The sequence below is a fragment of the Engystomops pustulosus genome, chromosome 6 (genome assembly GCF_040894005.1).
Source record: "Engystomops pustulosus chromosome 6, aEngPut4.maternal, whole genome shotgun sequence".
NCBI lineage: Eukaryota > Metazoa > Chordata > Amphibia > Anura > Leptodactylidae > Engystomops > Engystomops pustulosus.
Genome location: NC_092416.1, coordinates 30081256 through 30096115, shown reverse-complemented (window position 1 = coordinate 30096115; position 14860 = coordinate 30081256). Strand labels below are relative to the sequence as shown.

The 14860-nt window shown below is 44.4% G+C and overlaps 1 protein-coding gene across 6 annotated transcripts in view; it reads left to right on the top strand.

Annotated features, from left to right (window-relative positions):
• Positions 1-14860, top strand: part of PHC2 (polyhomeotic homolog 2) — a 149462-nt gene that overhangs the window by 112841 nt on the left and 21761 nt on the right. For 3 of the 6 annotated variants that reach the window (XM_072155427.1, XM_072155426.1, XM_072155423.1), the window contains exon 1: positions 220-477. The exons of 2 other annotated variants lie outside the window; for them this stretch is intronic. In XM_072155427.1, the coding sequence (XP_072011528.1) occupies positions 472-477 (6 nt within the window). In that variant the 5' untranslated portion in view covers positions 220-471. Of the gene's footprint in view, positions 1-219; positions 478-14860 lie in introns of those variants that run through there. One more of the 6 variants, XM_072155428.1, reaches the window with a different exon arrangement.

Sequence of the window (14860 nt, the reverse complement as noted above, 5' to 3'; positions counted from 1 at the left end):
AGAGGGCTATATACAAGGATGACATATAGAGAGACATATACACAGATGTTATGTAGAGTAGTATATACAGGGATATATATGTCCCTCTATATAACATGTCCCCGGTGTCGGGCCGGTCCCGTGTCCCCGGTGTCGGGCAGGTTCCGTGTCCCCGGTTCCGGTGAGTGACGCTCCCCCAGGAGCCGCCGTGCAGTCAGGCCGCTGGTGATTGGTTGTTGCCAGGTAACATGATAATGGTGAGGAGCTGCCCGGGATGTGTGCGCCTCATCCAGCAGAACAAAAGCCGCTGGAGGCGCCGGGTCTGTACCTCCTCCTCCCGCTGTACCGGACCTCACAGGACCCAGCCATCAGTACCGCCGCCGCTCCATGACGTGACCTCCGCTCCGGCCACAGCCGGCGCCATACACAGGCCGCAGCCTCCACACACACATTCCGCCGCACAGGAGAACACACTGGCCGGAGCTGTGCTGTATGCAGGTAACGGGAGGGTATACAGGGAGGTATACAGAGGTATGCAGGTGTACACAGTGTTATACAGAGGAATACATGTGTACACAGTGTTATACAGAAGTATGCAGGTGTACACAGTGTCATACAGAGGTATGCAGGGGTACACAGTGTCATACAGAGGAATACGGTTGTACACAGTGTTATACAGAGGTATGCAGGTGTACACAGTGTTATACAGAGGTATGCAGGGGTACACAGTGTTATACAGAAGTATGCAGGTGTACACAGTGTCATACAGAGGTATGCAGGGGTACACAGTGTCATACAGAGGAATACGGTTGTACACAGTGTTATACAGAGGAATACAGGTGTACACAGTGTTATGGAGAGGTATGCGGGTGTACGGTGTGTTATACAGAGGTATGCAGGGGTACACAGTGTTATACAGAGGAATACAGGTGTACACAGTGTTATACAGAGGATTACAGGTGTACGGTGTGTTATACAGAGGTATGCAGGTGTACACAGTGTTATACAGAGGAATAGAGGTGCACACAGTGTTATACAGAGGAATACAGGTGTACACAGTGTTATGCAGAGGATTACAGGTGTACACAGTGTTATACAGAGGTATGCAGGTGTACACAGTGTTATACAGAGGAATACAGTTGTACACAGTGTTATACAGAGGTATGCAGGTGTACACAGTGTTATACAGAGGAATACAGGTGTACACAGTGTTATACAGAGGTATGCAGGTGTATACAGTGCTATACAGAGGTATGCGGGTGTACACAGTGTTATACAGAGGATTACAGGTGTACACAGTGCTATACAGAGGAATACAGGTGTACACAGTGTTATACAGAGGATTACAGGTGTACGGTGTGTTATACAGAGGTATGCAGGTGTACACAGTGTTATACAGAGGAATAGAGGTGCACACAGTGTTATACAGAGGAATACAGGTGTACACAGTGTTATGCAGAGGATTACAGGTGTACACAGTGTTATACAGAGGTATGCAGGTGTACACAGTGTTATACAGAGGAATACAGGTGTACACAGTGTTATACAGAGGTATGCAGGTGTACACAGTGTTATACAGAGGAATACAGGTGTACACAGTGTTATACAGAGGTATGCAGGTGTATACAGTGCTATACAGAGGTATGCGGGTGTACACAGTGTTATACAGAGGATTACAGGTGTACACAGTGCTATACAGAGGAATACAGGTGTACACAGTGTTATACAGAGGTATGCAGGTATACACAGTGTTATGAAGAGGAATACAGGTGTACACAGTGTTATACAGAGGAATACAGGTGTACACAGTGTTATACAGAGGTATGCAGGTGTACACAGTGTTATACAGAGGAATACAGGTGTACACAGTGTTATACAGAGGTATGCAGGTGTATACAGTGCTATACAGAGGTATGCGGGTGTACACAGTGTTATACAGAGGATTACAGGTGTACACAGTGCTATACAGAGGAATACAGGTGTACACAGTGTTATACAGAGGTATGCAGGTGTATACAGTGCTATACAGAGGTATGCGGGTGTACACAGTGTTATACAGAGGATTACAGGTGTACACAGTGTTATACAGAGGAATACAGGTGTACAAAGTGTTATACAGAGGAATACAGGTGTACACAGTGTTATACAGAGGAATACAGGTGTACACAGTGCTATACAGAGGTATGCAGGTGTACACAGTGTTATACAGAGGTATACCGGTGTACACAGTGTTATACAGATGTATGCAGGTGTACACAGTGTTATACAGGTATGCAGGTGTACACAGTGTTATACAGAGGTATGCAGGTGTACACAGTGTTATGCAGAAGTATGCAGGTGCACACAGTGTTATACAGAGGAATACAGGTGTACACAGTGTTATACAGAGGTATGCAGGTGTATACAGTGCTATACAGAGGTATGCAGGGGTACACAGTGTTATACAGAGGTATGCAGGTGTACACAGTGTTATACAGAGATATGCAGGGGTACACAGTGTTATACAGAGGAATACAGGTGTACACAGTGTTATACAGAGGAATACAGGTGTACACAGTGCTATACAGAGGTATGCAGGTGTACACAGTGTTATACAGAGGATTACAGGTGTACACAGTGTTATACAGAGGTATACCGGTGTAGACAGTGTTATACAGATGTATGCAGGTGTACACAGTGTTATACAGGTATGCAGGTGTACACAGTGTTATACAGAGGAATACAGGTGTACACAGTGTTATACAGAGGAATACAGGTGTACACAGTGCTATACAGAGGTATGCAGGTGTACACAGTGTTATACAGAGGATTACAGGTGTACACAGTGTTATACAGAGGTATACCGGTGTAGACAGTGTTATACAGATGTATGCAGGTGTACACAGTGTTATACAGGTATGCAGGTGTACACAGTGTCATACAGAGGTATGCAGGGGTACACAGTGTCATACAGAGGAATACGGTTGTACACAGTGTTATACAGAGGTATGCAGGTGTACACAGTGTTATACAGAGGTATGCAGGGGTACACAGTGTTATACAGAAGTATGCAGGTGTACACAGTGTCATACAGAGGTATGCAGGGGTACACAGTGTCATACAGAGGAATACGGTTGTACACAGTGTTATACAGAGGAATACAGGTGTACACAGTGTTATGGAGAGGTATGCGGGTGTACGGTGTGTTATACAGAGGTATGCAGGGGTACACAGTGTTATACAGAGGAATACAGGTGTACACAGTGTTATACAGAGGATTACAGGTGTACGGTGTGTTATACAGAGGTATGCAGGTGTACACAGTGTTATACAGAGGAATAGAGGTGCACACAGTGTTATACAGAGGAATACAGGTGTACACAGTGTTATGCAGAGGATTACAGGTGTACACAGTGTTATACAGAGGTATGCAGGTGTACACAGTGTTATACAGAGGAATACAGGTGTACACAGTGTTATACAGAGGTATGCAGGTGTACACAGTGTTATACAGAGGAATACAGGTGTACACAGTGTTATACAGAGGTATGCAGGTGTATACAGTGCTATACAGAGGATTACAGGTGTACACAGTGCTATACAGAGGAATACAGGTGTACACAGTGTTATACAGAGGATTACAGGTGTACGGTGTGTTATACAGAGGTATGCAGGTGTACACAGTGTTATACAGAGGAATAGAGGTGCACACAGTGTTATACAGAAGTATGCAGGTGTACACAGTGTTATACAGAGGAATACAGGTGTACACAGTGTTATACAGAGGTATGCAGGTGTACACAGTGTTATACAGAGGAATACAGGTGTACACAGTGTTATACAGAGGTATGCAGGTGTATACAGTGCTATACAGAGGTATGCGGGTGTACACAGTGTTATACAGAGGATTACAGGTGTACACAGTGCTATACAGAGGAATACAGGTGTACACAGTGTTATACAGAGGTATGCAGGTATACACAGTGTTATGAAGAGGAATACAGGTGTACACAGTGTTATACAGAGGAATACAGGTGTACACAGTGCTATACAGAGGTATGCAGGTGTACACAGTGTTATACAGAGGATTACAGGTGTACACAGTGTTATACAGAGGTATACCGGTGTAGACAGTGTTATACAGATGTATGCAGGTGTACACAGTGTTATACAGGTATGCAGGTGTACACAGTGTTATACAGAGGTATGCAGGTGTACACAGTGTTATACAGAGGTATGCAGGTGTACAGAGTGTTATACAGAGGTATGCAGGTGTACACAGTGTTATACAGAGCTATGCAGGTGTACACAGTGTTATACAGAAGTATGCAGGTGTACAGAGTGTTATACAGAGGTATGCAGGTGTACAGAGTGTTATACAGAGGATTACAGGTGTACACAGTGTTATACAGAGGAATACAGGTGTACACAGTGTTATACATAGGAATAGAGGTGCACACAGTGTTATACAGAGGAATGCAGGTGTACACAATGTTATACAGAGGAATACAGGTATACACAGTGTGATACAGAGGAATACAGGTGTACGGAGTGTTATACAGAGGAATACAGGGGTACACAGTGTTATACAGAGGTATGCAGGTGTACACAGTGTTATACAGAGGAATACAGGTGTACACAGTGTTATACAGAGGTATGCAGGTGTACACAGTGTTATACAGAGGAATACAGGTGTACAAAGTGTTATACAGAGGAATACAGGTGTACAGAGTGTTATACAGAGGTATGCAGGTGTACACAGTGTTATACAGAGGATTACAGGTGTACACAGTGTTATACATAGGAATAGAGGTGCACACAGTGTTATACACAGTGTTATACACTGTTATACACAGAGGAATACAGGTATACACAGTGTGATACAGAGGAATACAGGTGTACGGAGTGTTATACAGAGGAATACAGGGGTACACAGTGTTATACAGAGGTATGTAGGTGTACAGAGTGTTATACAGAGGAATACAGGTGTACACAGTGTTATACAGAAGTATGCAGGTGCACACATTGTTATACAGAGGAATGCAGGTGTACACATTGTTATACAGAGGTATGCAGGTGTACACAGTGTTATACAGAGGAATACAGGTATACACAGTGTGATACAGAGGAATACAGGTATACACAGTGTTATACAGAGGAATACAGGTGTACGGAGTGTTATACAGAGGAATACAGGTGTACACAGTGCTATACAGAGGAATACAGGTGTACACAGTGCTATACAGAGGAATACAGGTGTACACAGTGTTATACAGAGGAATACAGGTGTACACAGTGTTATACAGAGGAATACAGGTGTACACAGTGTTATACAGAGGAATACAGATGTACACAGTGTTAAACAGAGGAATAAAGGTGTATGGAGTGTTATACAGAGGAATACAGGTGTCACAGTGTTATTCACAGAGAGTTATACAGGTGTACAGAGAGTTATACAGGTGTACAGGGAGCTATACAGGTGTGCAGGGAGTTATACAGGCGTACAGGGAGTTATACAGGCGTACAGGGAGTTATACAGGCGTACAGAGTTATACAGGTGTACAGGGAGTTATACAGGCGTGCAGGGAGTTATACAGGCGTGCAGGGAGTTATACAGGCGTACAGGGAGTTATACAGGCGTACAGAGAGTTATACAGGTGTACAGGGAGCTATACAGGCGTGCAGGGAGTTATACAGGCGTACAGGGAGTTATACAGGCGAGCAGGGAGTTATACAGGCGTACAGAGAGTTATACAGGTGTACAGGGAGTTATACAGGTGTGCAGGGAGTTATACAGGCGTACAGGGAGCTATACAGGCGTGCAGGGAGTTATACAGGTGTACAGGGAGTTATACAGGCGTACAGAGAGTTATACAGGCGTACAGAGTTATACAGGTGTACAGGGAGCTATACAGGCGTGCAGGGAGTTATACAGGCGTGCAGGGAGTTATACAGGCGTACAGGGAGTTATACAGGCGTGCAGGGAGTTATACAGGCGTACAGGGAGTTATACAGGTGTGCAGGGAGTTATACAGGCGTACAGGGAGCTATACAGGCGTGCAGGGAGTTATACAGGCGTGCAGGGAGTTATACAGGCGTACAGAGAGTTATACAGGTGTACAGGGAGTTATACAGGTGTGCAGGGAGTTATACAGGCGTACAGGGAGTTATACAGGCGTACAGAGAGTTATACAGGCGTACAGAGAGTTATACAGGCGTACAGGGAGCTATACAGGCGTACAGGGAGCTATACAGGCGTGCAGGGAGTTATACAGGCGTGCAGGGAATTATACAGGCGTACAGAGAGTTATACAGGCGTACAGGGAGCTATACAGGCGAACAGGGAGTTATACAGGCGTGCAGGGAGTTATACAGGCGTACAGGGAATTATACAGGCGTACAGGGAGTTATACAGGCGTACAGGGAGCTATACAGGCGTACAGGGAGCTATACAGGCGTACAGGGAGTTATACAGGCGTACAGGGAGTTATACAGGCGTGCAGGGAGTTATACAGGCGTACAGGGAATTATACAGGCGTACAGGGAGTTACACAGGCGTACAGGGAGCTATACAGGCGTACAGGGAGCTATACAGGCGTACAGGGAGTTATACAGGCGTACAGGGAGTTATACAGGCGTACAGGGAGTTATACAGGCGTGCAGGGAGTTATACAGGCGTACAGGGAATTATACAGGCGTACAGGGAGTTATACAGGCGTACAGGGAGCTATACAGGCGTACAGGGAGCTATACAGGCGTACAGGGAGTTATACAGGCGTACAGGGAGTTATACAGGCGTGCAGGGAGTTATACAGGCGTACAGGGAATTATACAGGCGTACAGGGAGTTACACAGGCGTACAGGGAGCTATACAGGCGTACAGGGAGTTATACAGGCGTACAGGGAGTTATACAGGCGTACAGGGAGTTATACAGGCGTACAGGGAGTTATACAGGCGTGCAGGGAGTTATACAGGCGTGCAGGGAGTTATACAGGCGTGCAGGGAGTTATACAGGCGTACAGGGAGTTATACAGGCGTACAGGGAGCTATACAGGCGTGCAGGGAGTTATACAGGCGTGCAGGGAGTTATACAGGCGAACAGGGAGTTATACAGGCGTGCAGGGAGTTATACAGGCGTACAGGGAATTATACAGGCGTACAGGGAGTTATACAGGCGTACAGGGAGCTATACAGGCGTACAGGGAGCTATACAGGCGTACAGGGAGTTATACAGGCGTACAGGGAGTTATACAGGCGTGCAGGGAGTTATACAGGCGTACAGGGAATTATACAGGCGTACAGGGAATTATACAGGCGTACAGGGAGTTACACAGGCGTACAGGGAGCTATACAGGCGTACAGGGAGCTATACAGGCGTACAGGGAGTTATACAGGCGTACAGGGAGTTATACAGGCGTACAGGGAGTTATACAGGCGTGCAGGGAGTTATACAGGCGTACAGGGAATTATACAGGCGTACAGGGAGTTATACAGGCGTACAGGGAGCTATACAGGCGTACAGGGAGCTATACAGGCGTACAGGGAGTTATACAGGCGTACAGGGAGTTATACAGGCGTGCAGGGAGTTATACAGGCGTACAGGGAATTATACAGGCGTACAGGGAGTTACACAGGCGTACAGGGAGCTATACAGGCGTACAGGGAGCTATACAGGCGTACAGGGAGTTATACAGGCGTACAGGGAGTTATACAGGCGTACAGGGAGTTATACAGGCGTGCAGGGAGTTATACAGGCGTGCAGGGAGTTATACAGGCGTGCAGGGAGTTATACAGGTGTACAGGGAGTTATACAGGCGTACAGGGAGTTACACAGGCGTGCAGGGAGTTATACAGGTGTACAGGGAGTTATACAGGTGTACAGGGAGTTATACAGGCGTACAGGGAGTTATACAGGCGTACAGGGAGTTATACAGGCGTGCAGGGAGTTATACAGGCGTGCAGGGAGTTATACAGGCGTGCAGGGAGTTATACAGGTGTACAGGGAGTTATACAGGCATGTTCTCAATGGGATTAAGATCTGATGAGTTTCCAGGCTATGGACCCAAAATCTCTATGTTTTGTCCCCTGAGCCATTTAGTTCTCCCCTTTGCTTTATGGCAAGGTTCTCCATCATGCTGGAAAAGGCATTGCTCATCACTGCTCCTGGACGGTCGGGAGAAGTTGCTCTTGGAGGACATTCTGGTCCCATTCTTTATTCATGGATTTGTTTTTAGGTAAGACTGTGAGAGAGCCGATTCCCTTGGCTGAGAAGCCGCCCCACACATGAATGGTTGCAGGAGGCTTTACAGGTGGCAGGAGACAAGACTGGTGGGATCGCTCACCTTGTCTTCTCCCAACAAGCTGTTTTCTAGATGTTCCAAACAATCGGAAAGGGGATTCATCAGAGAAAATGACTTTCCCCCAGTCCTCAGCAGTCCACTCCCTGTGCCTTGTGCAGAATATCAGTCTGTCCCTGATGTTTTTTCTGGAGAGAAGTGGCTTCTTTGCTGCCCTCCTTGACACCAGGCCTCGCTCCAAGAGTCTCCGCAGTCTCACAGTGCGTGCAGATGCCTCACACCTGCCTGCTGCCATTCCTGAGCAAGCTCTGCACTGCTGGTAGCCTGATCCCGAAGCTGAAACACTTTTAAGAGACGGTTCTGGCGCTTGCTGGTCCTTCTTGGGCGCCCGGGAGCCTTTTTGGTAAAAATGGAACCTCTCTCCTTGAATTATTTGATGATGTGATAGATTGCTGACTGAGGTGCAATCTTTCTAGCTGCGATACTCTTCCCTTTTAGGCACTTTTGCTCAGTGCAATGATGACTGCACGTGTTTCTTTAGAGTTAACCATGGTTAACAGAAGAGAAACAATGATGCCAAGCACCAGCCTCTTTTTAAAGTGTCCAGTGGTGTGATTCTTACTTACACATGACAGATTGATCTCCAGCCCTGTCCTCATCAACACTCACACCTGTGTTACTGGAGCAATCACTGAAACAATGTTAGCTGCTCCTTTTAACCCCTTAATGACCGCCCTATCTTCTTCTACTAGCGCGACGCATTTCTGTGGCGGCGCATCAGAAGAAGACACCGGGTTGAGCTGGTGCCGGTGTCGGGCTGTGATATCACAGCCTAGACCCGGCATTAACACCTGGGATCGGAAAAAATCAGATCCCGGGTGTTTAACCCCTTACAAGGCTGTCGGCTTCTGTCCCCGCCGGGTTCCGCCTCCTGGCATGACCCGGCTTTATGTAACTGAGCATGTGCAGTTAAGATGATTAAATAAATAAACTAAAAGTCCCATAATCTCCCCAGTTACACATAAAATGAAAATAAAGTATATAAAACACAAAAAAACTTACATATTTGGTATCACCGTGTCCGTATTAATCTGTACAATTTTCCAAAAAAATTCAAAAGTTTCTAAATCGCAGCATGTTTTAACCCATGTGAAACACTTAAAGGGTTAATAGACTTAATAGAAGTTGTTTTACATACGTTGAGGGGTGAAGTTTCTCTATAAAGTGAGAGGACGCATAAAATATCATCTCAACATAAAGCAGACATTCCGTAAATGTTAATTATCAAGATTTTTGGGTAGTTTTGACATCCTGTCTAGAAAGCAGAATATTTCAAACTTGGAAAATGAAGTTTTTATGAACTGTTGGCAAATTTTCACTTTTTTTCAGACCGAAACACAAAACTTATCACTTGAATTGTACAACTAACATGAAGTACAATGTATCACGAAAAAACATTCTCAAAATCACCGGGATATGTTAAAGTGTTCCGAAGTTATAGCCAATTATCGTGACACAGGACAGATTTGAAAAATCGAGTCTGGTCATTGAGCTGAAAACTAGTGTCGGTGATAAGGGGTTAAGGCAGAGGCCGGCAATGAAGTTGAAATGTGTTTTGGGGGAAAAAGTTCATTTTCTAGGCAAATATTGACTTTGCCATTAATTGCTGTTAAGCTGATCGATCTTTTTAACACTCTTTATAAAAATTTACATTTGTATCATTCTCAAAACCATGGCCATGACTGCAGAGAGCTATCCAGGTGTACAGAGAGGTATATACTGGTGTCAAGAGAGTTATATATCTGTATAGGGAATTATCAAGGTGTGTAGAGAGGTATCCAGGTGTACAGTGAGTTATACAGGGAGTGATGAAGATGTGTAAAGAGGTATCCAGGTGTACAGAGAGTTATACAGGTTTACAGGGTGTTATGCAGGTGTATAAAGAGTTATCTCTATGTACAGGGAGTTATCCAGGTGTACAGTGAGTTATGCAGGTTTACAAGGAGTTATACAGGTGTATATAGAGTTATCCTTGTATATGGGGTGTTATACACATGTACAGGGAGTTATACACATGTACAGGGAGTTATGCAGGTGAGTAGAGAGTTATGCAGCTGTACAGGGAGTTCTACACATGTACAGAGAGTTATACAGGTTTACAGGGAGTTATGCAGGTGTGTATACAGTTATCCATGTGTACAGGGAGTTATTCAGATGTTCAAAGAGTTCTACAGGTTTACAGGGAGATTTGAAGTTGTGTTAAAAGTTATCTCTATGTACAAGGAGTTATCCAAGTTTACAAGGAGTTATACAGGTGTGTATAGAGTTATCCGTGTATACAGGGAGTTATACAAATGTACAGGGAGTTATCCGGTATACAGGGAGTTATACAGGTTTACATGGAGTTATACACATGTACAGGTAGTTATGCAGGTGTGTAGAGAGTTCTGTAGGTGTACAGGGAGTTATACACATGTACAGGTAGTTATACAGGTGTATATACAGTTATCTATGTGTACAGGGAGTTATACACATGTACAGGTAGTTATGCAGGTGTGTAGAGAGTTCTGTAGGTGTACAGGGAGTTATACACATGTACAGGTAGTTATACAGGTGTATATACAGTTATCTATGTGTACAGGGAGTTATACACATGTACAGGTAGTTATGCGGGTGTGTAGAGAGTTCTGTAGGTGTACAGGGAGTTATACACATGTACAGGTAGTTATACAGGTGTATATACAGTTATCTATGTGTACAGGGAGTTATACACATGTACAGGTAGTTATGCGGGTGTGTAGAGAGTTCTGTAGGTGTACAGGGCGTTATCCTGGTATACATTGAGTTCTGTAGGTGTACAGGGAGTTACACAGATGTGTTGAGAGTGATACAGGTGTGTAGAAAGTTATACAGGTGTACAGGAAGATATCAAAGTGTGGAGGGCGTTATCCAAATGAGTTATCTACATGTGTAGAAAGGAGACAAGTGTACAGGAAGTTATTAAGGTGTGTAGAGAATTATCCAGTATAAAGAGCTATACAGGTGTGTTACATTGGTGTACCAGTAGTTATACTGATGTGTAGAGAGTTATACATTTGTACAGGAAGTTATCAAGGTGTGTAGAGATGTATCCGGGTGCACAGTGAGTTATACAGCTCTACAGGGAGTTATAGAGGTTTGTAGACAGTTATCCTGGAATGTAGAGAATCCTCCAGGTGTACACGGAGTTATCCGCTTGTGTAGAGAGTTCTACAGGTGTACGAGGAGTTATACAGATTAATATTGAATTATCCAGGTGTGTAGAGTTTATACAGGTGTACAGTGAGTGATACAGGTGTGTAGAGTTTATACAGGTGTACAGTGAGTGATACAGGTGTGTAGAGTTTATACAGGTGTGCAGTGAGTGATACAGGTGTGTAGAGAGTTATCCAGGTGTACAGGAAGATAATTATGTAGATATGTGCAGTTAAGTTAGGGTGCAGAAAGAATAGATCTGAGTAGACGTTCACAAGTAGAGGTGTGCATGAGGTGTAAGCAGGTGTGCAGGGAGTGTACCCAATACAGGTGTGTAGGGTTGTACCCTATTTTATGTAGTTAGCGTATCCTGGTGTATAGAGTCATACAGGTGTGCTAGGATTGTACAGTATTGTGTAGTGTCATACCGGTGTGTGCAGCAGTGAAGAGAATGGTACATAGACTTGTAAGTATGAGTAGGTACCAGCAAGTATAGATATTGTACAGTGGATGGGATATTTAGTCGTTTAGTGCATTTCCTTGTCGCCCCTACTGAAAAGCCAAGACAAACCTCAGATTATTGCAGGTGGGTCTTGTGACTATACCCTGATACAGCAATGGGGGTGTCCTATGCTATGGCTGTGACATGTGCCACCTCTGGTGACGGATCATTTCCTTTGGTAAAAGATTGTCTCCATTCTTTGTAGCAGGTCACTTAGTAATTTGATGTCCATTCTGCAAGCATCTATCCATTGTTCTCATCCTTCTCCTCTACACCCCTCCAACCATGTCCCTAGTCACAGACTGACCTGCTACGTGGACTGTATGACCCCAAAGCCCATCTTCTGTGACACTACACACATGATGCAGATGATGATGATGGGTGGTCTCACATTATTACTATCCCAGCATTTTCCCTCCATCATGTGTGTTACTATATATACATGCAGACCCCAGGTTACATACAGGATAGGCTCTGTAGGTTTGTTCTTAAGTTGAATTTGTATGTAAGTCGAACCTGTATGCAGGTATTTTATCATTGTAACTGCAGCCAAAATCTTTTTGGTCTTTATGACAATTGGATTTTAAATCTTTTGGGTTTTAAAAATGGATGCATTTTTTAACGCCTAAAAACGCCATGTGTGACATCACCCTTAAAGCTGGGCATTGCAGCCTGGGGATAAAGTACAGTAAATTACCAACATCCACAGGGTCGCTTGTAACTAGGGGTCATCAGTAAGTGGGGTGTTTTTAAGTAGGGGACCACCTATATATATATATCTTTTCCATCACTGAATGATTAACCCTCTGTGTCTGCCACATGTGACTATAGTGTGGTGCAGTAACCCCTTCATTGCTGGTGGCCCCTGGTGCCTGGGGGCTGTACAGCGAGCAGACAGGAACTTGCAGGAGTAATGAGACACTACAAGAAATCCTCCTGTAATTGTATCCAGCCAGAAAGTGGCAGATTCGGTGCCCCCTCCCCCCTGTGCAGGAAACATGCTGCCTTTGAAGAGGGCAGTGGGGTGGGGACAGGCCAGTGCTGGATACAGGGAGGTACAAGGCTTAACCTGCCTGACATAGGATGCTCTGAGCAGATAGCAGCACTGCTGACATGGCGTCCCTGCAGCTTCATCATAGGTATGTAGCCTTTCATGTTATACATGTCTGTGGTGTGTATATAAAGATAGCAATACATTGAGTTCTCAAAATACCCCTGGTAGCCCAAGAACAGGTCTCTGACATCAACAGTCAGATTAGGAACAGAGGATAGTGTTGCCCATAGGAGCTTACACTCTATGAAAAAGAGAAGCCCAGTGATCATAGAGGAGAAGGGGCCTCAGTGACCATGAAAGCTTACACTCTACTCAAGAGAGGGCGTCACTGACCAGAAGAGCTTACACTTCACAGATGTAGGGACTCAACGAGGTTACACTCTATAGGAAAGTGGTCCCTGGTGCTGCTGATGCCCATGTCTAGAGTTGAGCTCCATAAAACCTTACACATTGTGATAGAAAAGATTCAATTGGCCACGTGAGCTTACACTCTACAAGAGAGTGCAACCTAATGACCATAAGAGGTCCCATTGTACAGGAGAGGAAGTTCTCCTCTATTTGTAAAACCATAATCTCCTGGAAAGAAGACCTCATTTACCATTAGTACTAAATCCTAAAAGAGGACCTATGGGAACAAGGACCTTACTGACCATGAGAGGTCCTATAGGGGAGAGAGAACTTCACTGACCATAAAAGCTCACAGGTTATTCAAGAGAAGATGTCATTGAGCATAAGAGCTTCCATCCCACTAGAAAGAGGTCCCTGCTGACCATAAAATCGACCCATCCCAGGAGAAAGGACCCTGCTGACCACAGAGCTTACACTATAAAGGAGACTGTCCCTGGTGTGTGCCTCAGAATAGAATGGGAGGAAGTCTGTATATGTCAGCACGCCCTCTAGTGGTAGCAGCACTACTACAGGCACACAACAGGTGTAAGACTGATATCTAACAGGTACTCAAAATTGTACAGGGATAAAATAGGGGAGTGAGGGGCTGCAATTTAGCCCTTTCTTTCCTACACCCACAGCCAAGCTGCTTCTCTAGGAAGAGGTATTAGCATGAAACGTGTTTTGGATACAAGTCACCAACAACTGTTACATAGTTTCCCCTTTCATTAGAATTGATACAGAATTTGTAGAACATGTAAAACATTACAGAAAGACCCAGATAATCTGGCAGCAAGGGGCCATTATATGAATGGAAAGAAATATTATTCTTATTATCTAATACCCTATACCTTCTATTTCTAGATGTTAGTTGTGATTATAGGGGTGCCCTATATTCCATTTCTATGTGTTCCATATATTCCATTTGTAATCCTCCAGCTCAGGAGGAGGGCCCCCTTGCCCCCAATTGGAATTAACAATTTTTGCTCCCCTCCTTTCAGATTCCATAACTGTTTTCTGTTAGGGAAATTGGACGGAAATTGAAGTGGAAATGCATAAGTGTCATTTTCTTGTGGTCTCCTTTTTTTTACCTATTTTGGGGACAGTACAATGATTTAATAAAATTTTTATGGGCACTAAAGTGGTGATTCGGACATTTTGACGTTATCTTACATTATGGGGTCTACCCCCAGGAATAATTGTTTTTTGTATTTTCATCAGGCATTTTAAGATGTAGTAATACCTGACATGTTTATTTTTTATATCAGTTCAGGAAAGGGAGGTGATTTGGAGTTTTAGGTTCTTTTTAAATTTATTTTTAGTTTTTTAGTCCTCTAAGGGGGTCTGATTGCTTATACCATATACTACATTACGGTACTACTACTTGTCACAGGTGCTCCTGTGACCTCCCTACTGTGCACCATCAG